General features: G+C 39.2%; 1 protein-coding gene across 1 annotated transcript; it reads left to right on the forward strand.

The window, feature by feature from the left end:
- The first annotated feature begins 9 nt into the window (after nucleotides 1-9).
- RIOK3 (RIO kinase 3) lies at nucleotides 10-25,629 on the forward strand. Its single transcript, XM_042910005.1, has 13 exons — nucleotides 10-362; nucleotides 7,683-7,798; nucleotides 8,402-8,547; nucleotides 8,642-8,749; nucleotides 8,964-9,073; nucleotides 10,660-10,803; nucleotides 11,462-11,589; nucleotides 19,233-19,430; nucleotides 21,095-21,254; nucleotides 22,665-22,745; nucleotides 22,832-22,921; nucleotides 24,261-24,368; nucleotides 25,313-25,629. Exons 1-13 carry the CDS (start codon nucleotides 300-302, stop codon nucleotides 25,418-25,420), a joined length of 1,560 nt encoding a protein of 519 aa, XP_042765939.1. The 5' UTR covers nucleotides 10-299; the 3' UTR covers nucleotides 25,421-25,629.
- The last annotated feature ends 1,482 nt before the right edge of the window (nucleotides 25,630-27,111 follow it).

The raw sequence follows: 27,111 nt of genomic DNA on the forward strand, positions 1-27,111 counted from the left end.
AGCCAGTGGCCAGGGCAGCCCGGGACAGGGGCAGCGGCCGGAAGTGCGGCCTGCCGGGGGCGGGGAAACGAGGCAAAACCTGGAGCCCCGGACGGGCGGCCTATCAGAAGCGACGGTCCCAGCGGAGAGGGCGGAAGAGAAGAAAGCCAGTTCCGGACGCGGCCGCGCCGCCATCTGTCACCTCAGCTCCGGCACCAGCAGCCCGTCACCCCAGTCCTGCCGCCTGTCTCCTCGGCGGAGGCTGCTTCCCGGTCCTGCCACCTGTCTTCCCTGTTCTCGTCTCTGGCTTCTTTTCCAACATGGATCTGGTCGGAGTGGCATCGCCTGAGCCCGGGCCCGCAGCGGCCTGGGGACCCAGCAAGGTGAGTGGCGGTCGCGGCTGACGCACCTGCCTTGGTCACCCGGGCTGGCCCTCCCGGAATGCTCGGAGAGGGTGACAGGCACGGAGGCGGCTCCACGGGCGACTGGGGAAGTTCTGAGCGGGACCCCGGCGACCTCGGACGGTGGGGACGGGGGGCGGCGCTGCCAGGGTGGGATGGGGGAGGCTAGGAGGGTGGCCGGGTCTGCCAGTGGCCACTCTCGGCGGTTTGGTCTCTCTCCAGATCTGCACCTTGATTTGTGAACCTCGGTAGCAAATATTTGGCTGGGCTGACTTAGAAACTCTGACGTTTGAGGGAAAACAAGCACTATCTTGTTTGTCACGGGCCAAGTGAGTCAGCCCGAATACTGCACAGAAAGCCCGACCGAAGAAAGGCCATTTAGGCAGCTGTTTCCTTAGGTTGACAAATGCGGTTATTCCCTCTTAGTCAGTTTCTTGGTTTTGAAGTAGTAAATAAATGGTAAATCCAGGCGCACCTTCCTCCCTCAAACTAATACTCGCGTACACTGCATACTGTCAAAGCGGTTATGAATTCTCATTATCTGTCTGGGTTTTAACGTTTAAGCTTTTTCCTGTAGTGGCCAACTATTACGTTTATTTCACGTTTGATTTCTGGTTTTCAGACTGCTCCTCTGCATGATAATTTCATCTGAAGGAGGAAAAGACTCTTCTGCCGCTTTGTTGAGGATTTGCTTGAAAGCAAGAGTGCTTCAGTTGCGATGTTGTGTTCCTCAAATTAAGGTTGTGAAGGAATGCAACTTTTATAGCTTCTTAATTGTTTTTCACATGCTGTCACGGAATATTTGTTCCGTGTAGAGGGTCACTCGGTTTGTTAGATCTTTAGGCTAGGTCTTAACAGAGCAAGGGGAAATAATTCGCTATTCAGAAAAGTATGAAAGTTTAATTAAAGTTAATTTTATGAAAGTTCTGATACAACTGCAGGGAGAATTAAGAGAATCCACTGGCAGATGTGGTTACATCTACATGTTATTTTGTGTAATTTTTTTCCTTCTAAGCCGTGTTTACAAGGCCAAGATCAGTAGACATAAAAAGACAAAATCAGTAGCCTAATACAAATAAATGTGTACTTTACATGTTAAATTCCTCCAGTTAAGCACCTAATGGCTGATAAAAATGCCAAATGAGACAAACTTTGATCAGAATACATAATGTCAGAACAAATTTCATTTAGAAAACTAATTCAGTAATAAAATGTTATCATATTTTCATTTAAGGATACATCATCAGAAATAGAAAGTTTCAGTGTCATCATTCAACAAAAAAAATAATCCGGGGGTTTATTGATGTTCTGCTGAGAAGACAGCATTTTCACAGGGTAAAAATTAGATGCTGCAGGTATTTCTTAATCCTCTCCTCCTCTAACTGCTTGGAAGACCTAAGTAATTACAGAAAGCTTAGTGGAGGAGGTAGAGATTTGAGGAAGGTCTTGAAAAATGGAAAAAATGTCAAAGGCCAGCAATTCCCAAAACTTTTTGGTTAGGACCAATTTACACTCTTAAAAATCATTGAGAACCCCAAAGAATTTTTGCTTATATTGGTTACATCTATTGATATTTGTTATATCAGAAATTAAAACAGACATACGAAAAGTTTTTATTAAGTGATATAAAAGTTGTTATGTGTTAATACAAACAGCATTTTTATATGTAACCTCTCCCTTCATTTTCCAAAACAAACAAACAAAAATTAGTGGTATAGTATTGTTTTGTATTTTTGCAAATCTCTTTAATATCTGACTTAATAGGAGACCTTTTTTCTTTTACTCTATTGTGTATGCTTTAGTTGAAGCATATGAAGAAATTATGTTCTTACAGATGTGTAGATTATAGCAGGTATAATCAAAGATGGCTAACGAGCACATAGATGTACTGAGAACAAGCTGAATTAATCTCTAAAAATGCACATTTAGGGGCGCCTGGGTGGCTCAGTCAGTTAAGCATCCTCACTTCGGCTCAGGTCATGATCTTGTAGTTTATGAGTTCAAGCCCAGCACTGGGCTCTCTGCTGACAGCACAGAACCTGCTTCGGATCCTCTGTCTCTCTCTCTTTCTGCCCCAACCCTGCTTCTGTGCACTCTCTCGCACACTCTCTCACATGAAAATAAATATGCATTTAAAAAAATCTTAAATAAAAATGCACATTTATATCCTAAACCTACTACCTTAGAAAATTTTGGAAAATGCAAGAATATACAAGTACACATTCCAGGAGCCATCAGAGTGATATTACCATATCTGATGTAGACTGGAAAACTCCACTCTACACTCTTTATTTGAGGGAGAGGGAGGGAGAGGGAGAGAAAAGAGAGGAAGAGGGGCAGAGGGCGAGAGAGAGAGAGAGAGAGAGAGAGAGAGAGAGAGAGAGAGAAAGAAAGAATCTCAAGCAGCCTCCACACTCAGCACAGAGCCAGACTCAGGGCTCCCATCTCACGACACTGGGACAGCGACCTGAGCTGAAATCGAGTCAGACATTCAACCGACTGAACCACTCAGGCCCCCCTCCACTCCATGCTTGAGAGGATAAGAGTGGAAAAGACAAAGAATGTCTTAGTACAAAATAATTTTAATCTCACAGACACCCTGAAAGAGTCTTGGGGACCCCTCCCCCTGGGTCTTGGGGGTGCCAGTTATAAAATGCCTAACTGGTATTATAGACAAAGAATTTTTAATGGATATTCCAAGAAGGGAGAATTGGCAAACTGTAGGTAAAAGTGAGGAAATGTGTAGCTCTGTTGGAAAGAGAACTGTGAAAAATTAATTCATGGGGCTCTTGAAAACTGTCAAGTTCATCAAAAACAAAGTCTGAGAAACTCCCAGCCAAAGAGTCATGCTGACTAGATGTTATATGGTGTGCTGGCTTGATTAACGATTCTGAAATAGAAGGACGTTACAGAAAAACTAAGAAAATCTGAATAAAGTATGCACTTCAGTTAATAATAATCAAGTATATAAATATTGGTCTATTAATGATGGCAAATATACAATACCAATACAGGGGAAGCTGGGTATGGGATATTTGGGAACTCTATGCCATCTTTGCAATTTTTCTGTAAATCTAAAAGTACTCTAGCGTTAAAAGTTAAAAAAAAAATTAATGTTGTATAAACTCAGATGATGTTTTCCATAGACCCTTGTCTTTAGAAGTAAAATTACCACTTAAGTGTTCTATCTAGATTGTATCTCTTAGTTGCATGGGCAAAAAAGAGACCTTCCTATGGGTTATGATTCTCTTGGCTTGCTTCAAGTTGAGAATTGGATTTTTGTCATTACGTGCCTCCTTCATGTTTGCTGTTTTTTATTTACTTGATTCTTCCCCACAATTGTCTGCAGGATGAGCAGCTAGGGGTGCATCTTTGTGAGCTAGAAGGAAATGGGGATAATTTCCTTCTAATCTGCAGCCATCCTGGTGTTGAAGAATGTGGTAGTTATAAAGAACTCCACAGAGCAGTGGTGGGTTTCCTAGAGGAGAGGAAAACCGGTCTAGTCTCAGGGGCCTTCAGCAAACAGGAAAGAAAGAATCAGAGAGCTGGTTAAGGCCTTGATACATGTCATGTTTAGAGCAGAATGACTAACTATAACTAGGAAAGGTTGTGTGGGGTTTCTCATCAGATCTTGATGCTGTGGGGAGTTTATGTTGACGAAGGGAATAATGGGAAAGGACATTGGATAGTGACGGTGCAGCAAGATTATGGAGGGCTTTTTCTCTCTATCTCCTTAAATTTATTATTATTATTATTATTATTATTATTATTTAATTTTACAAAGTTCCTCTATTCACAGAGGGTGTTTGATTTATCGAGGAGTCGCAAGATGATGACAGAGGATTCCTCTCTATACACCCTGTAGTGCCCATGCATAGGAGGAGCCCCCGGTAAATTATCAGAGGCTCCCTTGAGATGATGAACCTCTTGTGCCTGTGGAGGACTGCCCCCTGTCTGGCAGCTGTCCCTCACACAGCCCAAAAATTTTTATGGAGGCCTTTTGACTGCTAGTTTGAGGAATTTGGATTTGAGGAATTTGGGCAACCTTTGTGAAGCCTTATTTACCTTTACCCATGGAAGTTGCCCTGGTGTGGGTCAGCCCAGCTGAGCTGGTCAGTAGAGGTACAAGGAAGGGGAGTACAGCTCGAGAGTACAAGGCTTCAAGGAGCAAGATCAGTAGGAGTGGGCAATTAGGATATCTTGGTGCTCTGTGGTCTCTGTTTCTTTTTCTGGTTCAGTATCTTTTGGGTGTAAGTCAGTCTCTGCCTCAAAATAAAGTCACCCCCTGTCGGTATTGCCTCTTCTGAGAAATTGTCAGATAATACGTTGTTTAACATCTTATAAAATTAATTGACTGCCGACAAACAGCTAGAAGCACCAGAAGTGGCTAGCCAGAGGGGCCGATTTCAAGATGGAGAAAGGGATGTTAGAATAGTAGAGGTGTAGAAAGGTATCACACCTCTACAGCCTGGGGACAGCCTGGCAGTTCTGTGAAATATTTCCAGTGGGGTTTTTTTGGCACATGTTATTCAGTGAATACCTAAGTGTCTCTTTATGTCTGAAGCTCTATGCTGGGCTCTGAGAATGAGAAGACCCTGCCCTTCAAGGGGCTCATGTTGTATTGTGGCTGATACATTAATACAGTCATTGGTCCTGACCTACAGTGTGTGCACAGTGGTACGGGAACACAAAGGCAAGGATCTGGTTTTGTCTGATGAAATTGAGAGAGCCTTATGGAGTTGGTGACAAATAGAGAAGGAGGAAAATATACCGAGAGGAGCATGTGTGTAGGTATGGAGGGGTGAAAGTATGCCATAATTAGCATATGCTTATTGTTATTAGAGCATAGGGTAGGTAAGAGTTGAGACTGGAAAGATAAAGTAGGTGAAATTGTGAAGAGCATTCCTCGTTGAGGAATTTGGATTTCCTACTGCAGGCAGTACAGAGGTTTGCTTCTCACATTCCAACACAGGGTGATTAGGGAAGCAGTATAGCAAAATACTGAGGGTGGCTTCTTAAGTTCAAAAGCTGCCTTAGTTCAAATCTCAGCACTTCCATCTGCAGTGTTATTTGGGGTTAAAAAAAACCTTTCTGTGTCTCAGTTTCTAAATCTATAAAATGGGGGTGATGTTGTAATTATGCAGTTGCTGTGTCTCGAATAATCTATGTAAGTTATGTATATTAGGCAAATGATTCACATACAGTGAATATTCTAATGTTGTCTGTGATTCTGCTGTTAGTCATTGCAAAATGTGGTTGACAGATCTGAGTTAGAGGATACAATCATTTACCTTTTGGAACCTGGACTTTGAAACTGATCATACCAGGCATTTCTAGGTTAGGGGGCAGCATTATATATTCTACCTAGTGGATTCAGAAGGAAGTCAGCAGAAGTCATGTGGCAAAGAGAGCTGTATTCTCCAGATTATAGAAAACTTCAAGATTCCAGACCTCAAAATCCTCACCAGGAGAGTGCTCAATTGCTGATAAGATCTGAGTGACTAAAAGTCACACCAGACCTTGAGGAAGCCTCCTTTATTCTGTCCACATCTGGCTTTATGTAAGGCTGGAATAATTCTGCAGTAGGCTAGTATAGGTATGTGCTGGGAGCCTGCTGCATCTCATTAATCTCAGGATAAGACTTGATAAAACTTGATTCTGATTCACCTAGGCATAAATAGGTATCTATCACCTGTTAGAGCTTTACCCTAACAACCTGAACCAATTCCTGAATCTCAATGTTAAGGAACCTGAACAAGGGTCATAGGCCAGGTGGAGGACCTAAACTTGATTTGAAAGTGTTGTGGCTAAAACAGATACCCATCATATGCTATATTCTAATTTAGACACTTGGCAGTAGTTAAGGGGTATGTTTGGACTTTATCCTAAAGGCAGTGGGAAACATTAGAACAATCAAGAGCTGTAAGTAAGGAAACTCAACTAATCAAATCTGCATTTTAGAAAAGCCATTGTGCTGTGGTATGGAAAATGGAAACAAGCAGGACTAGAAGCAGAAAGATTAGTTAGGACTGTCTTAGAGTAGCCTGGTGATGGGTGGGTGATGCCTTGGAGTAGAATCTCAGAAGGAAGACAGAGAAAGCTGGGCCAGTTCAAGAAAGATTTAGACATGTTATTCAATATTAGTGGTTTAATCACTAGATTATCAAATGTGATCATCTGCCGCTAAGCAAAGCTTACCTTCTCAAAAATTAGGAATTGTAAGATAAAGTTATGGTTTGTATTTCAAGAGGGCTGAGATAGTGATGTCATTGAGAAAGGCCAACTTGCTGATTGTCCAAGAAGAGTTTCACAGGATATTGCTTTGTTGCAGTGGTATTGTTTCAAGACTGCTTCTCAGTTTTTATAGTTCAGAAATGTAGTTTTTATTCTTTGTCATTGTTAGTTTTGTTTTAACATATCCCCAGATGTCTTGTGAGGGGCTGACACACACTTTTGACATGTAGAAGACTTACCCCTTAAATTAGAATGAGGTATGACTTCTAAGTGGGCTTTGAATAGTGCTAGTTGGTATAGTCTGTTCCTAAAAGAGAACCTACAGGGGTGTCTGGCTTGCTCAGTCGGTAAAGCATGAGATTCTTGGTCTTGGGGTTGTGGGTTTGAGCCCACCTTAGGTGTAGAGATTACTTAAAAATAAAATCTTTAAAAAAAAAAAAGAGGAAATCTACATGGGAAGCCAGATTAAAAGCAGAAGATTATTTGATGAGCATGGAATCAGAACCAGGATGGTTATATGAACTCATTAGGTAGTGGGGTGATGCTATCATAGCCCGGTATTCTCCTCAACTAAAAAAACACACCTACCAAAAAAAAAAAAAAAAAAAAAAAAAAGGGACACACCTACTAAACAGGTTAGAAAGTGCTTTTGGCAAATGTAGTTTACATTTATCCTTGATTAGGTTTGAGAAGGGAGATCTTTTTACTTTTAAGATAATTTTCTTTTCTTTCTTTCTTTCTTTCTTTCTCTCAAGAGGGAGGGAGAGGGAGAGCAGGGTAGGGGCAGAGAAAGAGGGGGAGAGAGAACCCCAAGTAGGCTCCATGCCGTCAGCTCAGAACCCCATGTGGGGCTCGATCCCACGAACCATGAGATCATGACCTGAGCCGAGATCAAGAGTCAGACACTTAACTGAGCCACCCAGGTGCCCCAAGATGATTTCTATAAGTAGGTAATTCTTTATTTTGGATTGATTTTAACTAGTTTAATTCTCAAAAGATAGCCTTATTTTCAAGTTTGGAAGGTACTTTTCATTACTATGAATTAACCCCTTCTTTTTCTTTAAATAGTGCCCATGGGCTACCCCTCAAAACACAATATCTTGTTCTTTGGCTGATGTAATGAGTGAACAGCTGGCTAAAGAATTGCAGTTAGAAGAAGAAGCTGCCGCTTTTCCTGAAGTTGCGTAAGTAAAATTTACAAAGAATCTATTTTGTCTAGCAGCTTATTATAAAGGTTTGAGGATTTGATTAGTCATTGTCATGGCCAGTGATTAAGAAATAACATTTTGAAAAGCAGCGCAGTAGAAAGAGCACCATACTGGGAGTTCTCCGATATTTGGGTTTTGGTTCTGATTCTATAATTAGTTGTCAGTGCTGTCTTGGGCAAATCCCTGTTTCTCTGGGTTTTAGTTATTACAATAGTTGAATCACATGATCTCCAAATTAGCAAATACTGAAGTAGGATACAGTTTTGATCAAATGTTTATAGTTTATCTTTTCATATATGCTTTCTCTCCAGAACACAGAACAAATGAATTTTGAGTGTCAGTTTGGATTTTATTATAGTCCATTTAGCTTTCTCTTGTAGCTCTCTTAATCCTAGTTGGTGCTTTCACAAGTGCCTGCCATTGGTCAGAGGGCAGCTGGACAGAAGGTGAATGATTTGGGCAAGTTTTTCCCATTGCTTCTTCAGTACAGTTTGTAACAGTGAAAAGATACTCTCATAATCCATTGCATCTGTTTACACAAGCACATTATATTAGTTTCTCTTGCCTTATTTTGAATAGTGTTGCTGAAGGACCATTTATTACTGGAGAAAACACTGACACTTCCAGCGACCTAATGCTGGCCCAGATGCTACAGATGGAATTTGACAGAGAATATGATGCACAGCTTAGGCGTGAAGAAAAAAAATTCAATGGAGATAGCAAAGGTACTGTGACCTTATTAAGACAACTCCATTGTGTGGCAAGAAATGCTTGTAATGTGCTCCTAAATACATCTTCAACTGTTTTTGCCTTTTTAAGTTTCCATTTCCTTTGAAAATTATCGAAAAGTGCATCCTTATGAAGACAGTGATAGCTCTGAGGATGAGGTGGACTGGCAAGACACTCGTGATGATCCCTACATACCAGGTATTGATGCTTTTATTTCCTGAGGAGTGGGGGGGTGGGTATAGGACAGGGACAGAGGAAGACTAAGATTTCCAGTGGATCCTTATATTTTACATTTCTCTTTGAATCTCATTTGTAACTTATTAGATTCAAATATCTCTTCAGACAATATTGAATGTAGCAATGTAGTCTTTGCTATTTTTACATAAACTTGGCTTGTCTTAATCGCCTTTAGCAAAACCAGTTCCTACTCCCAAAAAGGGTTTTATTGGAAAAGGAAAAGACATCACCACCAAACATGATGAAGTGGTATGTGGGAGAAAGAATACAGCCAGAATGGAAAATGTAAGTTACAGGAAGTATTCTCTGTCAATCAAGAGTTTTATTGGTATAAGTTTAAAAAAACATGGGATTCTAAATAAGTACAATATCTTAAATTTCTAAAAATATCCTTCATAAGGATGGATGTAAAGATGTTTTAGATAATAATATAGCAGTACCATGAAAACTCAGACATAGTGAGAATGGATCTGAGAATAAAATTCTACAACAATATTAAGAAAACTGGTTTGATTTGTATTGATTCTAAATTTAAGAAATAGTTATTATGAAAGTAGTGTATTTCTTTTTTAGCATATTATTTTCCATAAAATAGCACCCCCCCTCCCCCCTCCCCCAAGAAACAGAGAACAGTGTTGATTGGGGGATAGGAATGGGAGAGAGAAATACTTTCTATCATACTTTTTTATACTTTTTGAATTTTTTTACTTTGTGCCTGAACTACCTCTGCAAAATCAGAAATAAAATGTAATTTAAAAAATAGAAAAAAGAAGAAAAATTAGCATACTTTCTCTTATAAATATTGTGGTTAATAGAAAACATTTAGACTTTAGAACACAAATACTTGTTAAGTAACCTTTATTTATTTATTTATTTAAATTTTTCTTTTAATTTTTTTTTCTACACCCGAAGTTGGGCTCGAACTCACAACCCCAAGATCAAGAGTAACACGCTGCACTGACTGAGCCAGCCAGGCACCCTGTAAACTGATTATTAAATTCTAGAAATAGGCCAGACCTGACTCTAGAACAACCCTCCCCAGTAGAATTTTATTTGATAATAGAAATATTCTATATCCATGTTAACTAATAGTAACCACATTCGACAGTTGAGCACTTGAAATTTGGGTGATGCAGCTGAAGAGCTGAATTTCTAATTTAATTTTAATTTATTTAACTTAAAACAATTTTTTTTAACGTTTATTCATTTTTGAGAGAGAGAGAGCATGCGCGGGGAAGGTGCATAGAGAGGGAGACACAGAATCTGAAGCAGGCTTTAGGCTCTGAGCTGTCAGCACAGAGCTCAACGCGGGGCTCGAACTCACGAACTGCGAGATTGTGATCGGAGCTGAAGTGGGACGCTCAACCGACTGAGCCACCCAGGCGCCCCTAATTTATTTAACTTTAAATTTCTACATGTGGCTAGTGGCTACCATATTGGACAGTGGCAGCTCTAGAACATAATTGTCATGGTGTGGGCGGAGCTAGCTGTATACTAAACCACTTCTCAAAAATAATTCATTATAAGATTGTATTTCTTTGGTAAGATTTGGTGTAGCCTTCAAAATATAATGTGTCTTTTGTCTAATGTAAAAGCAAGGTGCAAAGCATATGCAGAAATGCCTTAGTTTTTAGAAGTGATTCAGTATTTTCTGTGCTTTTCTTAAAAAGCCTTGCTCTCCTTCCTGTTGTGTTTTTTAGTGAGGTGTTTTTTTTGTTTTTTTTTCTGTGATACCTATAGGTTCTGCTTTTGTAGGCTAATCACCTATTGAGTAAGAAACCTGTTCCAAGTAAAGACTGGTACTGTAGTTTTTTTGTTATTACCATCCCTGGTTTAAAGTATTCAGATGCTAATTTTCTTCTTTTTGGTAGTTTGCACCTGGGTTTCAGGTAGGAGATGGAATTGGAATGGATTTAAAACTATCAAACCATGTTTTCAATGCTTTAAAACAACATGCCTACTCAGAAGAACGTCGGAGTGCCCGCCTGCATGAGAAAAAGGAGCATTCTACTGCAGTAAGTGTTCTTACATGTTTTTCTTTGATGGGAAGTTCATATTAGAAAACTTCATATTTGGGGAAGAAACAAAACTTCCATGTTTGATATTTTTTCCATGAGATTGACTTTTCAAATCAGAGTTATAAATAAAACCCGAGTAGCTTTGCTGCTTGACTTTTCAGACTTGATGTAGCAGTTACTAATCACTTACTCAAAACTAACATTTTAGTGGTCATAATTAATTCGAATATGAATGTTTTAAGATTGAAAAAATTGGTTTCTGTTATACTGTGACATTTATAATAACTTAATCTCTAATGTTTTATGTTAGTGAAGATAGTATCTAATATCTTGAGAATAAAGTGATTTGTAAAACTTAACAAAAACAATAGTAACTACACTAGCAGCTATTTAAATTTTAAAGATAAAACAAGATTTTGACTAACCTAGTGTCTGATTTTTAGTAGTTCTTTTAGATATTCACTGTCAGAGGCACTGAGTTGTTATAGAGGTAAATTGTATTTTGACAGCACAGTTTTAGGAGCCTGTTATATATACATCTAGGTAAATTATAAAGGTAAAAAGTATATGTTTTGAATGTTGGATACTAGAAATGGCTCAGAAAATGTTTTGTTATTACCAGTCATTTTCATTTATAGCGCTTTATCTTTTGCAGGAAAAAGCAGTTGATCCTAAGACACGTTTACTTATGTATAAAATGGTCAACTCTGGAATGTTGGAGACAATCACTGGCTGTATTAGTACAGGAAAGGAATCTGTTGTCTTTCATGCATATGGCGGGAGGTAAATGAGCAAAATGCAGTACCATCATGTCAATAAAATCTTAGCCCATTCTTCCCTATATTAATGGATTTATACAAAATCAGTGCTACATGGCAAGCAGGGTAATGTAGAAAGCCTCTAGACAATATAAGGAGTGTACAAGGAAAAACGCAATCATCCTCATCTCACCATCCAGAAATAACCATTAACCAATTTGTATAGACTTCTTTAGTCTTTTTTCTATGTATATATATTTTCTACATTATTGTTATCATACTATCCCATACAGGCTGCTGTGAGTGACAGAGCAAAGTTTGCACTTGGGTTTGTCTCAAAACCCATGGTCTTTTTACTACGGGGCCCTTTCATACCAGCTTGAGTGGGATATGCTTAGATCAGTTACTGATTCTTGCCTTTGTAACTCTGATCCTTTAAGAAATACCAACTTTAAATAATGTTTGTATCAGGGCACCTGGATGGCTCATTCAGTTAAGCGACCACCTTCGGCTCAGGTCATAATCTCGTGGTTCGTGGGTTTGGGCCCCACATCGGGCTCTCTGCTGACAGCTCAGAGCCTGGAGCCTGCTTCTGATTCTGTGTCTCCCTCTCTGTCTGCCCCTCCCCTGCTCGTGCTCTGTCTCTGTCTCTCAGAAATAAATAAATGTTAAAAGAAAAAGAAAAAAAAAAATGCTTGCATCATTTAAGGAAACGTCTTGTAAAGATCTTACACTATTTAGATCTTACCCACTTCACTTTTGTTACAAGGGCTTAGATGAGTCAAGAATAACATGAAGAAGGAAGATACTTTTTAAAGTGGAGCCTGTTTAGAGATTGTGCTTAAGCCAGGAATGTAAAATCATCTGGTCACTGACCATTGAAGTCAACCAACAAGGTTCACTACACGTCAGCTATTCCTTTACCTTAATAATATTTACAAACAAAAACATTAAAATAGATTACAGAATTCTAACTCTTTTTAGGTTCAGAATGTATTTACTGTGTACTTAAGGGGATTCAAATGATTATTGGTCAAGTCCTTGCCTTTGCTTTTCTTAAGTATTTAATCTTCCTTTCTAGATGAGACATACATGTGTAATCACATATTGAATTATACTGTTAAGTTTAAAAATGAAAAGGATAAAAATGAATATTAGGGTAAAATAGCTCAACATTTTCAAGCCATGTGATCTGGAGCAGATTACTAAACTTTGTTTAAAAACTGACCCTTACCCGGGCATGGGTTGGAGCTAAGCGTCCAACTCTGGATTTCAGCTCAGGTCATGATCTCATGGTTCGTGGGTTTGAGGCTTGCATTGGGCTCCACTCTGGCAGTGTGGAGCCTGCTTGGGATTCTCTCTCTTTCTCTCTCTCTCTCTCGCTCTCTCTCTGTCCCTACCAGCTCTCTCTCAAAGTAAATAAATAACTTAAAACAAAAAAACCTGGCCCTTACCTCATAGGATTTTTGTGGTGATAAATGAGATCATAAATTTGACAATGTCTGGTATAAATCTTTAAAAAAAAATTTTTTTTAATGTTTATTTACTTTTGAGAGAGAGAGAGAAACAGAGCATGAGTAGGGGAGGGGCAGAGAGAGGGAGACAGAATCCAAAGCAGGGTCCAGGCTCTGAGCTGTCAGCACAGAGCCTGATGTGGGGCTCGACCTCACAGACTGTGAGATCATGACCTGAGCCGAAGTAGGATGCTTAACTGACTGTGCCACCCAGGGGCCCCTGGTAATATTAATCTTAATAAATAACTTATTTCTTCCTTTAAACTTCGTTGCCCTCTTCCCAAATTTTATTTAAGGTTTGCCTAAGACCAAATATAAATTAATGACACAAAATGGGAGATTACTCATGGTAGAAATTAAAACTACAGAAAGGGCTAAAATGAAAAGTAGCCTTCATCTTACCAACTCTCCTTACCCAGATCTTTTCTTCAAAGATAACCACTATGTTTTAACAGTTTTTAGTTTAGTCTTCCAGGAATTTTTATGCATGTATCCCTTAATTTGTTTATACAAAAGAGATTATATTCTCTATTCAAGATCTTAGTTTTTCAGTTAATATATCTTAGATCTTTCTAAGCTCATACCATCCCATTTTTATAGCAGTACATTACAGTGTGTTAATGGGCTTATAGCATAGCCAAGAAGAGAACATTATAGCAATAACTGTTACGGTTGATAAAAGAGAATTATGTAATAGAGTACACAGGTAGGACTATCTTTGTACATCTACCTTGGTGTGCTTTTGCAAATATATACATTTTTTAAAGTTTATTTATTTTGAGAGAGCATGAGTTGGGGAGGAACAGAGAGAGAGGGAGAGAGAGAATCCCAAGCAGGCTCCATGCTGTCAGTGCAAAGCCTGATGCAGGACTTGTTCTCATGAACTGTGAGATCATGTCCTGAGCCGAAATCAAGAGTTGGACGCTTAAAGAACTGAGCCACCCAGGCGCCCCTCTTAAGCTGAATTCTAGTTCCGAAATTGCTGGGGCAAAGATTGTATGCATTCTTTTCCCTTTTTGTTAAATAGTGGAATGCCTCAGTGAATGGAGAATACCAGCTGGCTATTGTAGCAAGCAGCATATCTTTTATTTATTAAAAATTAAAAAAAATTTTTTTTCTTGTATGTCACACCAAAGGCCAGAAATCCTGAATTTGTGTTTATAGTTTCATTTTACTGGCAGGACAAATGTGATTTCCCCTATGAGTCAGTCAAATCAAATAAGTTGTTGTACATTCTATAAACGTCAGTAGGTATTGACAGATTGCCCTGTGAGAAGGTCAATTAACTTATGCAGCAGTATGAATCTGTTTCCCTCATCCTCATTAATGCTTAGTAATATCAAACGTAATTTTTTGTCAGTGTAGAAGATGAAAAGTATTATTTTGATATTTTGGTTTGCATTTGTCTATAATTAAGGTTGTACATTTTTGGAAGTGCTTTTATACCCATTTGTATTCCTTTTTATTGTCAACTGCTTTGTTTATCCTTTATCTATTTTCCATTATACCCAATGATAATGAATGATCTCTCTTTCTTTCTGGTAGAATTGGTATTGTAATCTGTACTTGCGCATTTGTAAGTTAGCGAAACTAGAGAGTGTTTGGTTTTCTACAACTGAGAGTAAATACTTTTTAAAAAAAATTTTTTTTTTTTTAACGTTTATTTGTTTTTGAGACAGAGAGAGAGCATGAACGGGGGAGGGTCAGAGAGAGAGGGAGACACAGAATCTGAAACAGGCTCCAGGCTCTGAGCAGTCAGCACAGAGCCCGACGCGGGGCTCAAACTCACGGACCGCGAGATCATGACCTGAGCCGAAGTCGGATGCTCAACCGACTGAGCCACCCAGGTGCCCCTTTTTTTTTTTTTAATTTTTTTTTTAACATTTATTTATTTTTGAGACAGAGAGAGTAAATACTTCTTTTAATATTTATTTTTGAGAGAGGGAGAGAGCAAAAGAGAGAGCGGGGTTGGGGGTGGCAGAGAGGGAGAGAGAGAATCCCAAGCAGGCTCCACGCTGTTAGCACAGAGCCTTATGTGTTTACTTACTTAACCTTGAGATCATGACCTAAGCTGAAACCAAGAGTTGGATGCTTAACTCACTGAGCCACCTAGGTGCCCTGAGAGTAAATGCTTCTAAAGTTTTTAGTTTTCTGTGCTATATAACAAATTACCACAGACTAGCAGCTTAAAACAACACTCATTTATTATCTCCTAGTTTCTGTTGATTGGAAGTTCCAGCGAGCGAGGCTTAGCTGGGCTTTCTGCTCAGGGTCTCTCAGGGCTACTCTGGGTGGCAGCTGGGGCTGCATTCCCTTCTGGGGCTCAGGTCCTCTTCCCTTGGCACAGTTCAGTTTATTGCCGCTGTAGCACTTAGGTCTCTATTGTTGGCTGTCAGGTAGGTAGGGGCTGCTCTCAACTTCTAGAGGTCACTGCAAGTCCTCGTCATATCTCCCTTTCATGCAGCACAAGTGAGACTTCATACAGGATAGGAATAGTGAACAGAACAGTATCATTGCCATTCGCATTCAGGGAAGAGGTCATGATGAAGTTAGATCTCAACCTGGATTGTAAACAGTAGCCAAAACCCCATAAAAATCCAACAACAACCTGGTGTTGAGTGCAAAAAGCTAATTGCTTAATATTTACGGTATACCATCTGTTAAACTTTTAAAGTTATACAGAAAATAATATACATGGATTTTTAAACATAGATGCTTGTGTATGTGAGTATTTATATATTTTTTAGAAAGAGTAGGAAGATACTGTTCATGATGGTGATTGCCTCTGGAGAGGAATAAAGAAATAAGGAATAAAACTACCTAGCATGGTAAACAAAGGGAACTTCAGCTTTATCTGCAATATTTAATTATTTTAAACGAATAAAAGGGCTGGAAATGGGAGGCTTCAAGTTTAGGCAATGAGGAGATTGACAATGAGAATAGAAAATGTATGTTTAGAGGTAACAGGGTATAAAACCACGTAAGCAAACCGGAAATTGGTAAGGAGGACCTTAAAAGCTAGACAGAGGGATGTGTAATTTACTAAGAAACAAGGAAGTTTATGAATCTTGTAAGTTAGAATCTTAGATACCTTCTGAATAGGGAATCTCCTCAATGGTATTTTTTTTTTAATTTTTTTAAACATTTATTTATTATTGAGAGACAGACACAGAGCGTGAGCAGGGGAGGGGTAGAGAGAGGGGGAGACACAATCTGAAGCAGGCTCCAGGTTCTGAGCTGTCAGCACAGAGCCGGACACAGGGCTCAAACTCACAAACTGTGAGATCATGACCTGAGCCGAAGTCAGTTGCCCAACCAATGAGCCACCCAGGGGCCCCTCAGTGGTATTTTTGATAGGGTCTCATCTACCTTATAGTTAAACTGTTGCAGTGACAGGGAGCTTATCTCAAAATCTAGAGGTGTTTATAACACCTTTAAACTGGGAATTTCTTTCTGGTATAGAATCTCTAATCTGTCTCCTGAAAACTAAATCATCCATTCCCAAATATTTGTGCAGCTAACATGTGTTAGGTACTCTTCCAGGTAGTGGGGATATAGCCATGAATGGTATGAGGAAGATCTGTGAACTGATAGGATGTACTTCCTCCCCACCCCGATCCCCTACCAAGACAGTAATAAATCAACAAAAAAACATCAGATATGTGTTATGGTAGGTAAATATGGTGACATCATAGCAACTGGTTGACTTCTTTTTATTAGTAGAACAGGAAGACTTATCTGATAGAGTGACATTTAAACTAAGATTTGAGTGGCGCCTGGGTGGCTCAGTTGGTTAAGTGTCCAACTTCGGCTCAGGTCATGATCTCACGGTTCATGAGTTCGAGCCCCATTGTCGGGCTTTGAGGTGACAGCTCGGAGCCTGGAGCCTGCTTCAGATTCTGTGTCTCCTCTCTCTTTGCCCCTCCCCCACTTGTGCTGTCTCTCTCTCTCTCTCTCTCTCTCCCTCTGTCTCTTTCAAAAATAAACATTAAAAACAATTTTTTTAAGCTAAAATTTGAATGGCATCTAGGATGCAGTATAGAGATCAGGTGGAAGAACATTCTGGACTAGAGAATAGCTAGTGCTAATGGCTTAAGACAGGCACAAACTTGGTATCTCTGAGAGCCTATAAGAAAGCCAGCATGCTGGGAGCACAGTTGTGAAGGGGAGAGAGGAAGCTGGGAAGTAAACAGCTTAGATCAGGTAGGACCCTCTCATCCAGGGTAAGGAGCCCCCTCTTTAAGTACAGTGGGAACCAAAGCTATGATTTGATTTTTGTTTTGAAAAATTACTCAGACTGTAGTGTGGAAAATAAATGATAAGAGGGTAAGAGAAGAAGCAGTAAGGTCCCTTAAATTATTGTAGTTTGAATGAGAGAGAACAGTGGTTTTGGACTGAGGAGGTGTAGTGAAAAGGAAGAATAGGAGGCCATAGGGATGTGCTTCGAAGGTAAGAGTCAACAGTGTGTGCTGTTGGATTAGATGGGTGTGAGAGGGTACATTCTTGGCTAGAGCAGCTGGGTGGTGCCATTTACTGAGATGAGAGTGTGAAGAAAGGCAAGTTTAGGGTGCAGTTAACAAGAATTTTGTTTTGAACTTGTTAAGTTTGAGATGCCTGCTAGACATCCGAGTGATTCAAGTAGGGGTCAGGTAAATGGGCCTGAAGTTCTGGAGAGAGTCAGGATAGAGGTAGAAATGTAGGAGTTACCTGTGATAGATAATATTTAAAGCCATGGGGCTAAATGAAATTCCCCAGGTAGAGAAGGCAGAAGGAGAAGCAGTTGGAGAACTCTGATCTTCTGAGGTTAACTGGCAGAAGAGGAATCAGCTGGGAAAATATAGTACAGAAGGAAGAGGTTGGGAGTTTGAGTTAGAGTTTATCCTCTGGAGATACAGTTCCTTTCTTTTCCAGATTAACATCCCTTCACATATTTAAAGGTAAATATTGTGTCTCTCTCTGTCCTCCTTTTTGTTTACACTGCCACCACCAGTGTTTCAAGTCTTCACTGGCTTACTATTGAGGGGCATTACATTAGCGTCCTAAGTAGGTTCCACACTTCTGGACTCTTCTGCCCCCTTCCATCTTGACGTTATCGTTGACTTGATCTTCATGAAGTGTGTGAAGCCCTTGATGATTCCTCCCACCTGTGGAAATACATCCAGGCTTCTCACCGAGGCAGGCAGGGCTCTGCACACATCTGCCTCCATCTTGTCCCTTAACTCTGACTTCTTTCGTTTACTCTTTCCGGCCAAGTCTTTAACTATAGTGTTTATTATTCCTCAGACATGTCCTATGGTTTCCAACTCTGCTTGTGATAATACTGTGACAGTGCTTGTTCATATCCTACCCATCTGTTTAGTTGCCACCTAATATCCTGCAGCCTTGCCTGGCCTTCCCAATCCAAAGCGACCTGTCCTGTTCGTGTACTTCTTGTATTGTCTCACGCCCCTCCTTGCATATTCATAGGGCAAGGACCCCTTTGCTTACCTTTTTATCTGCTAGAAGTGAAAGAGACATTTTAAAAAGCTGTTCTGGGGGCGCCTGGGTGGCGCAGTCGGTTAAGCGTCCGACTTCAGCCAGGTCGCGATCTCGCGGTCCGTGAGTTCGAGCCCCGCGTCGGGCTCTGGGCTGATGGCTCAGAGCCTGGAGCCTGCTTCTGATTCTGTGCCTCCCTCTCTCTCTGACCCTCCCCCGTTCATGCTCTGTGTCTCTCTCTGTCCCAAAAATAAATAAAAAACGTTGAAAAAAAAAAATTAAAAAAAAAAAAAAATAAATAAAAAAAAAAAAATAAAAAAAAAATAAAAAGCTGTTCTGTTTTGTTGCTTTTATTGAATTTTGCCTATAAACCATCCCAGGTAGATTGTAGCCTATTTTAAAGCATCTATGTTTTTGTTGTTCCTTAAGTTTGATTCCATTGTCATTAAGAAAGGTTATTTTATTATGGGTTATTGAAAATTGGTTGGCAATTTATTTGAAAGTGTTTTATTTAAGAAATCAAATCCTAATTATTAAGACCCCAAACTTGAAAACACCAAGGTTTGACATTCTTAGATGAGTTAGATCTACTTTTGTATCATAGATTTTTTTATTTTGAAATTGTTTTACTTCTGAGCTGGCAACTTACACTGACTTAATTTTTTTTTTTTCCACTTAGCACGGAAGATGAAAAGGAAGATAGTAAAGTTATACCTACAGAATGTGCCATCAAGGTATTTAAAACAACCCTTAATGAGTTTAAGAATCGTGACAAATATATTAAAGATGATTTCAGGTTTAAAGATCGCTTCAGTAAACTAAATCCACGTAAGATCATCCGCATGTGGGCAGAAAAAGAAATGCACAATCTCACAAGGTAAAGAAAATCACTGTGCTAGAAGTTATCTAGGGTAATTACCTTTCTGTATTAGGTTTACCAGCCAGGCAAAAAAAAAAAGTCATGCTTGCTTTTAAATTTATTTGTAGAAATTATGGAAGGCCTTGAAATTCTAGGGTTTTGTTTTGTTTTGTTTTTTAATATTTATTCATTTTTTGAGAGACAGTGCAAGTAGGGGAGGAGCAGAGAGGGAGACACAGAATTGGAAGCAGGCTCCAGGCTCCGAGCTGTTAGCACAGAGCCCAGTGCGGGGCTTGAACTCACAAACCGTGAGATTATGACCTGAGCTGAAGTTGGACGTTCAACCAACTGAGCCATCCAGGCGCCCCGAAATTCTAGTGTTTAATGAGGCTTTCTGTAAGAAAATATTACCCTGTATATAACCTGAATTCATACTTTTTTAAAAGGTTTATTTATTTATTTACTTTGAGAGGGAGGGAGCATGAGCAGGGGAGCGGGGGAGAGAGAGAATCCCAAGCAGGCTCCACACTGTCAGCTCAGAGCCCGATGTGGGGCTTAAACTCAAGAACCATGAGATCATGACCTGAGCTGAAACCAGGAGTCGGATGCTTAACCAACTGAGCCATCCAGGCATGCCCCAAATTCATACTTCTGGGATGAATAAGCTGTTTTCTTTTTTCTTTCCTCAGTAAAGTTTGAGGGAAACAAAGTCATTTTCTGCCTAAGACATTTTGTCATATGTCTATATGCTGTCTTTTTTCAGCTTCCAATTAAGCTTATTATAAATAATAATTGTTTCAGAAAATGTTTATTACATCTAATGTTTGTTAATTTGGTTGGGGCAGAGTCTGACCAAATTGCATTTTGTTTTAATTTATTAGACTTGTTCCTCAGTTCCCTAAGCAATTAAAGAGTTAGTTTTGTCAACCAACTAACATAGTAATAATCTTTCTCATTAATAAAACTTTTCATATCTTAATCTATTAAAAGCTTAATTTTAGTTTTTTCTAGAGATGTTTACTCTCAACTGTAATTATTCATATTTATTAGTAGCAGAATTCTTCTACTTAGTATGACGTCTAAATAGGATAATTTCTTCAGAGGTGTTGCCGCCCACCAGTCTCTTTTCTACACTTCTGAGATCTCATCCCTGCCATTCTTAAAATTCTTCAACAGCCCCTATAGCCTTTAGTGTTCAAAGGCCTTTTCTGATGTGAGGCCCACCTGTAACCTCAACCCACATTGCCCTTCTTCTCATTCAAGATCATCTATGTTGATCGATACACATTCCCCAGATGGACCGTGCTCTTGAATGCCTCCATGCATTTCCACAGCTGCTTCCAGCCCTAGACCAGCATGCCCCCCACACTGTCTTAATCTAGCTAATTCCTGTTCACCCAGTTCTTACACTAAGCCATCCTGATGCCACGTGCTCCTATAGCTCCTACCCACACCTCTGCCAGTGCATGTGCCACACAGCATTGTCTCCTCACCTGTCTGTGCCTTCTAGCAGTCCATGTGCTCTGTAAGGGCAGAGGCTTTGTTTTACTATCTCTGCACCTCCCACCCCCTGAGTAGAACATGGTACCAGCTCATTGCAGGCCCTTGTTAGATATTTGTTGAATAAGTGAGATATTCTCTCCTCCTAATTTTTACATCCTGAATTATTTCTTTCTGTGTAGAATGCAGAGAGCTGGAATTCCCTGTCCAACAGTTGTACTACTCAAGAAACACATTTTAGTTATGTCTTTTATTGGCCATGATCAAGTTCCAGCCCCTAAATTAAAAGAAGTAAAGCTCAGTAGTGAAGAAATGAAAGAAGCCTACTACCAAACTCTTCATGTAAGTTGTGCTTTTCACAGCATTTACATGCCACCTTTTAAAAATATTTTGTTTAAACCTTAAAAATTTCCTAAAATAGTACTATTTTAAGGTGATGTAACAAGGACAGACTGAAGTTTGTAAAGGAATATTAACATTGGAGAGTTGTCTTCATATCAATATGCTGCTGTCTTGAGTCACTTTAGAAAAATCGTAGACCTAAGGAGTCCACAAACGCTCATTGGTTAGCATTAGTGACATGGAAGCATGAAGCTGTTATTCACAAAACAGTATATTAAATAGAAGTTGACGTTTCCACATTTAGCAGATGCCATGCCTCGTTAGTTTGTATGCCTTCTTGAATGTCCTAGCTCTTAACAGCTAAGAAAATGCCTGTTGTTGGGAAGTGGGTGGGGAGCAGGTTTGGCCTCATTTTAAGAATGCTGGGGACGACTGAAGACGGGAGGAAGTGGCTTCTTGAGAGTGTGCAGGTCTTAGAGTTGGAAGGCACATGTCAGGAATCTTGAAGCCATTTATTCTTCAGGACAGCAACTGAATTCATCTGATGTCCTCCCAGCTTAGGAAAATGTTACCAATACTGTTGTCATTCCTCTGTAGTTTTTTTTTTCCCCCTAGTAAGCTCTACACCCCAATGTGGAGCTTGACCTCACAACCCTGAGATCAAGAGTCACATGCTCAGCCAAATGAGCCAGTCAGTCTCCTCAATAGAGAAGCTTCTATGCGTTTTATGTGGTCTCTGCACGAAGCATTACATCCTACAGTAGCTGATGTAAATATGAAAGTGTTAACCAAATAATTTTTTAAGACAGAGCTAGGGAGATGATCCAACTTTCTCTGCTTCCAATAGGAAAATACTGAAAGGAAAATCACGTTCATTTTTCTGGATTCTATGGGCTGGGGAAGAGATGAAGGAATGATGTACTTTCCTATTTGATTCTAGCAAGGCTGAGAAATAAAACATTAATGTTTATTTCTACTGTCAAAAATCAGTTAACGAGTATGTAATGCCACTTAATTTGTAAGAATATCTCTTCCCTAATGTGTCTGGCGGGAAGTACTTTCTACTTTGTATAAAAAGGTGAAAAAAGTTTTCACCCACTTTTATAAAGGGAAGTGGCTTTTAGATCTTCTGGTTAGTGACCATAACATGGCTGCTTTCTTAGCCCGTGGGAATCCTGGTCTGCCCCTTGATCTCCTGACCTTGTTGTTGTCACATAGACAAGGAAATAGAGTGTCTTACTCATTCCCTCCATTGTCTTAGAGTTCCCCCACCCAGTCTTAGACTGTACAAAGTAAAGAGGAAATAGTTTTGCTTTTTCGAGAAATTATTGGTTGGCATAGACATTTTAGTTGCATAGGTAACTTAGAATTACTGCTCACACCCTAAATGTGTGCCTTGCCTCTTCACAGTTGATGCAGCAGTTATATAATGAATGTACCCTTGTACATGCCGACCTCAGTGAGTATAACATGCTGTGGCATGCTGGGAAGGTGAGTACATTTTGTTACTGTCCATACTAAATATCTTGATGTAAATTATTGAATGTGTCCTGAACACATGCTCTACGTGTAAATAGGTCTGGTTGATTGACGTCAGTCAGTCGGTGGAACCAACTCATCCTCATGGCCTGGAGTTCTTGTTCCGTGACTGTAGGAATGTCTCACAGGTAAGCGTGTAAACTAATATTTCTTTATAGGAGGTAACAGTTTCAAATATTTTTCTCCTAAGATAAGTCCAATGGTCATATTCTTAGAAATTGAAGGAAGGGTTTGGTTACCGACTGCTTTCAGGATAAGGATACAAAGATCAATTTGTCAGATTTCATTTTCAACAACAATTTGATTGCGTGTCTCACATTTGGGCTATTGAATTAAATTTGCAAGGGAGTAAGTTTTTATTTTGACTGCAGATATTTAAGCAGTCAAGTAGACCTTTAATACATGCACAGTGCTTTAAGTGAAGCTGGTATTAGTAAGCCTACATGCTGACTGCCAGTGTTATTACCATTAAAAGGAGAGTAGTCATCTTAGTGGCACTGTCTGATCACTATGAGGTAAACAGATTAACGAAGGTAAAACTCAGTAATCACACATTTGGGTCACGTTTATTTGCTGTTTCTAAAGGAAACTAATTGTTAGCCGCAGATTCAGATAAGAATGGTGTTTCTAAATGATAGAATAACTTCATATTGGAAATAATTTCTGAACCTACTTGAAGATTTTAATTCACGGATGGGATTTAGTGAATATTTTGTGTCTACACATTCAAAGCAATGCCACCCAATTTTATATATACTGCTCGTTTATAGCTATGGAAGGTGCATTGTGACAAACTAAATCCAGAAGGCAGCCTGTATGTGTACCAGAGGACAAAAAGCAAGTAGAACCTGAACAGCATAGTTAAACTTGAAATGGGGAAATCTGTGGTTTGAAAACTAAGGAAGGGGGGGCACCTGGGTGGCTTAGTGGGTTAAACATCCAATTCTTGATTCTGGCTCAAAGTCGTGATCTCGCGGTTTGTGAGTTTGAGCCCCATGTCGGGCTCTGCACTGACAGCAAAGAGCCTGCTTATGATTCTCTGTCTCGCTCTCTCTGTGCCCTTCCCCTGGTTGCGTGTGCCCTCTCTCTCTCCCTCTCACTCTTTTTCTCTCTCTCAAATAAACTTTAAAAAAATTATGGAAGGGACGCCTGGATGGCTAAGTCAGTTAAACATCCGACTTCAACTCAGGTCACGATCTCATGGTTTGTGAATTCGGCACACATCGGTCTCTGTGCTGACAGCTTGGAGCCTGGAGCCTGCTACGGATTCTGTGTCTCCCTCTGTCTCTGCCCTTCCCCTGCTTGTGCTCTCTCTCTCTCTCTCTCAAAAATTAATAAACATTAAAAAAAAATTTTTTTAATTATGGAAGGAATTCATTGGCATCTTACAAGTACACTCTTCCCTGTGTTTTGTTTCCAAGGGAGCCTTGCTATAACATCTCCTACTGATTTATATTTCTCTACTAGTTTTTCCAGAAAGGAGGAGTAAAAGAAGCCCTTGGTGAACGAGAACTCTTTAATGCTGTTTCAGGCTTAAACATCTCAGCAGATAATGAAGCTGATTTCTTAGCTGAGGTAAATGGTGTGCGGCCATTATTCACCTTGCTAATAAAGCATGGGATGGAGTAGATAGCTGAAACCGAGAGCTCATTTTATTCTTCTGTTTTCTCAAAAGCGAAATTAGAGATTTTTCTTTCCTTGAGATGTTTTGGTCCTTTCTGGGCTTAAAACCTAGGATAGACTTAGAGCAAAACACTTCTTCAAGGAGTTCACAGTTTAATTAAGATGGACAAATAAGATCATTTCCAGTATACCTCTATGCCTCTATTCACGAAGGAGGAGGTGGGCTGATGGACACTCTGGGTGATACAGAAAACAGTAACACATCATCCCGCCCTTAACTGAATATAGAAAGTTAGCAGTGGTTGCCCTTAGAAATACCCAGTAATTACAGTATGGATCTATAGAAGCATAAAAACAAAAAACCTGCCTCCGGAGAAGTTCTCTTAAAATTGAACAAAAATTAAAAAGTGAAATAGCTAATTATTCCCGACAGTATACCAACGCAGAGAATGATTATGGAGTCTGTTGCAGAACTCCTTAGGTATTTGAATTTGGCCAAGCTGTGCTGGAACATAAGGGCAGAGGAGAAGTAACAGGAAGATGGTATAGCTGACATCTAGCACAGTACAGTTGCTCAGTAAGTAGGAGTTACACTGTTGTTGAACCAACATTAGAATTTCCTTTTTCTTGTTTCCCGAAAGCTTTATAGAGTACACAGTAAGACACAGAATCCTAGTTACTAGCTTGATAAAGATACTAAGTATTAATTCAAGCAATATAATCAAGTAAAAAAACATACATGTACGTGTCATGCTGTAGTATGTGTCACATACTGTAATTCCAATTCAAGGCCAGTGTCATTAGGAAAGACCTAGTAAGAGAAAACTGCGGGTTCAATCTGAAGTGTGGTTTCTGTGAAGTAAGATTTTGACAAATGGATTCAATGTATTTTGTAGATAGAAGCTTTGGAGAAAATGAATGAAGATCATGTTCAGAAGAATGGAAGGAAAGCTGCTTCATTTTTGAAAGATGATGGAGGTCCACCAGTCCTGTATGATGAATAGCACCAACACCCACTGCTTTCCATTGTTTACACAGTGGTGACTGTCAGCTGCCAGTGGCAAATGAAGTTATGGGTGACTTGAAATACCAAAACATGAGGAGTGTACAATGGTGCTTCTGTGCTTTTTTCCCCCCTTGTAACCCATATGCCAGATGTGTGGAATTTGTAGCTCAGCATTGGGAGAATAAAATGTCACTACCTCTCGTCTTATGAACAGGATAATATAATTCTTTAACAGCTACAGCTTATCTAGCTGAAACCAACCTGATTTTATAGGAATCGTGGCATAAAATGTTTTGATGAGAATTTTTAAAACTTAGGTAACATTTCCAAACATGGGAGGAAAGGACAGTCTCTCCTTACAAGGGAGACTTTTATTACAACATACTTGCTTTTTTCACCTCCCCATTTTGTGTTCTATCTTTCCTCAAATATTTTATTGGCCTAAAACTAGCCCTTCTCAATTCTTTTTCCAGCTTGTGACCATGATTCTAAAGGAAAATTTCTTCTCTTTAGTAGGTGATAGAAATGGAAATTTGGTTGTAAAATGACTGACAGAAATAGAAGTTTATTGTTACATCAGGAATATGAACTGAATTTTTCTTTTCCATATTCCTATCCAAGACAAGGCATCACAGGTCTCTGAAAGAGAGAAATATGTCAGAACTTCTTAACTATTCGGAGTTTTTAAGTTTAACTTTAAATTTTTCTACGTTTAGGTGAAGTGGTTAGGGTAGAATTCATGGTGCAACTGCTCTGTGTTTATAATGAAAATGTTAATTATCCGGAACGATGGAATATAATTAACCATGTTTTACATATTTTAATGAAATCAGTGAAACAAAGTTCAATTTACATTTCATTCAGACTGTCTACTGATTGATTTTGAAATAGAGCAAACGAATTAGAAATATTAAATAGTCACATGTTGAAGAGTATATATAAAATAATGTGTGCACCAAATTAACCAAGCAATTTGAACTGGCCTCACTCAATAATTTTTAGTACTGGCTGGATGTCACTTCTTATATAAATCAAACACTATAGTTGAGAAGTACATTGGTTTTGTTAGGATTGAAGTTCATTAACTACAGTGTAATCATTCCTCCTGTTACTGAAGTCAAGTTAGTTGACTTCAAAGACCCAAACTTTTTGCTACTGAAAGCCCAAACTTTCTGTCTGGTACTGGAAAGTAAAAATCTAAACATCATTCACACTCGAAAGCTTCTTTAACGTTATTTTAAGATGCCAAATATGTTCTTTCTAGAAAAATATTTATTTTTGTTTCTGTTACATAGCTTTTAACTGCATTTCAGAGAAGTGTGATTTTGGATAGACTCATTACATTTCTGAAATGTTTACTACTCTGAAACAAAGATTTAGATGAGTGGTGATTATTGGCTTTACAGAAATTTCAGAGAACTAATTTTAAAAACCATGAACCATTTAAAGAGTTTTTTGTTTTGTTTTCTGACATACTCTGTTTGACAAAGAGCAGCAAACCATTGCTGTGTGGCATTCTTGGAGTGTGCTGTGAACATGCTTTTTAAGATATTAAATATGAAGAGAGCATTTTAGAATTGGTTCTTTGTGTGGTTTCTTACTGTTCTTTATGTTAACTTATGTCCTGGCACCAAGTTACCCCTTCTTTATAAAATTAAGCAACACTTAATTATCTTAATTAGTTATCTT

The sequence above is a fragment of the Panthera leo genome, chromosome D3 (assembly GCF_018350215.1).
Source record: "Panthera leo isolate Ple1 chromosome D3, P.leo_Ple1_pat1.1, whole genome shotgun sequence".
Lineage (NCBI taxonomy): Eukaryota > Metazoa > Chordata > Mammalia > Carnivora > Felidae > Panthera > Panthera leo.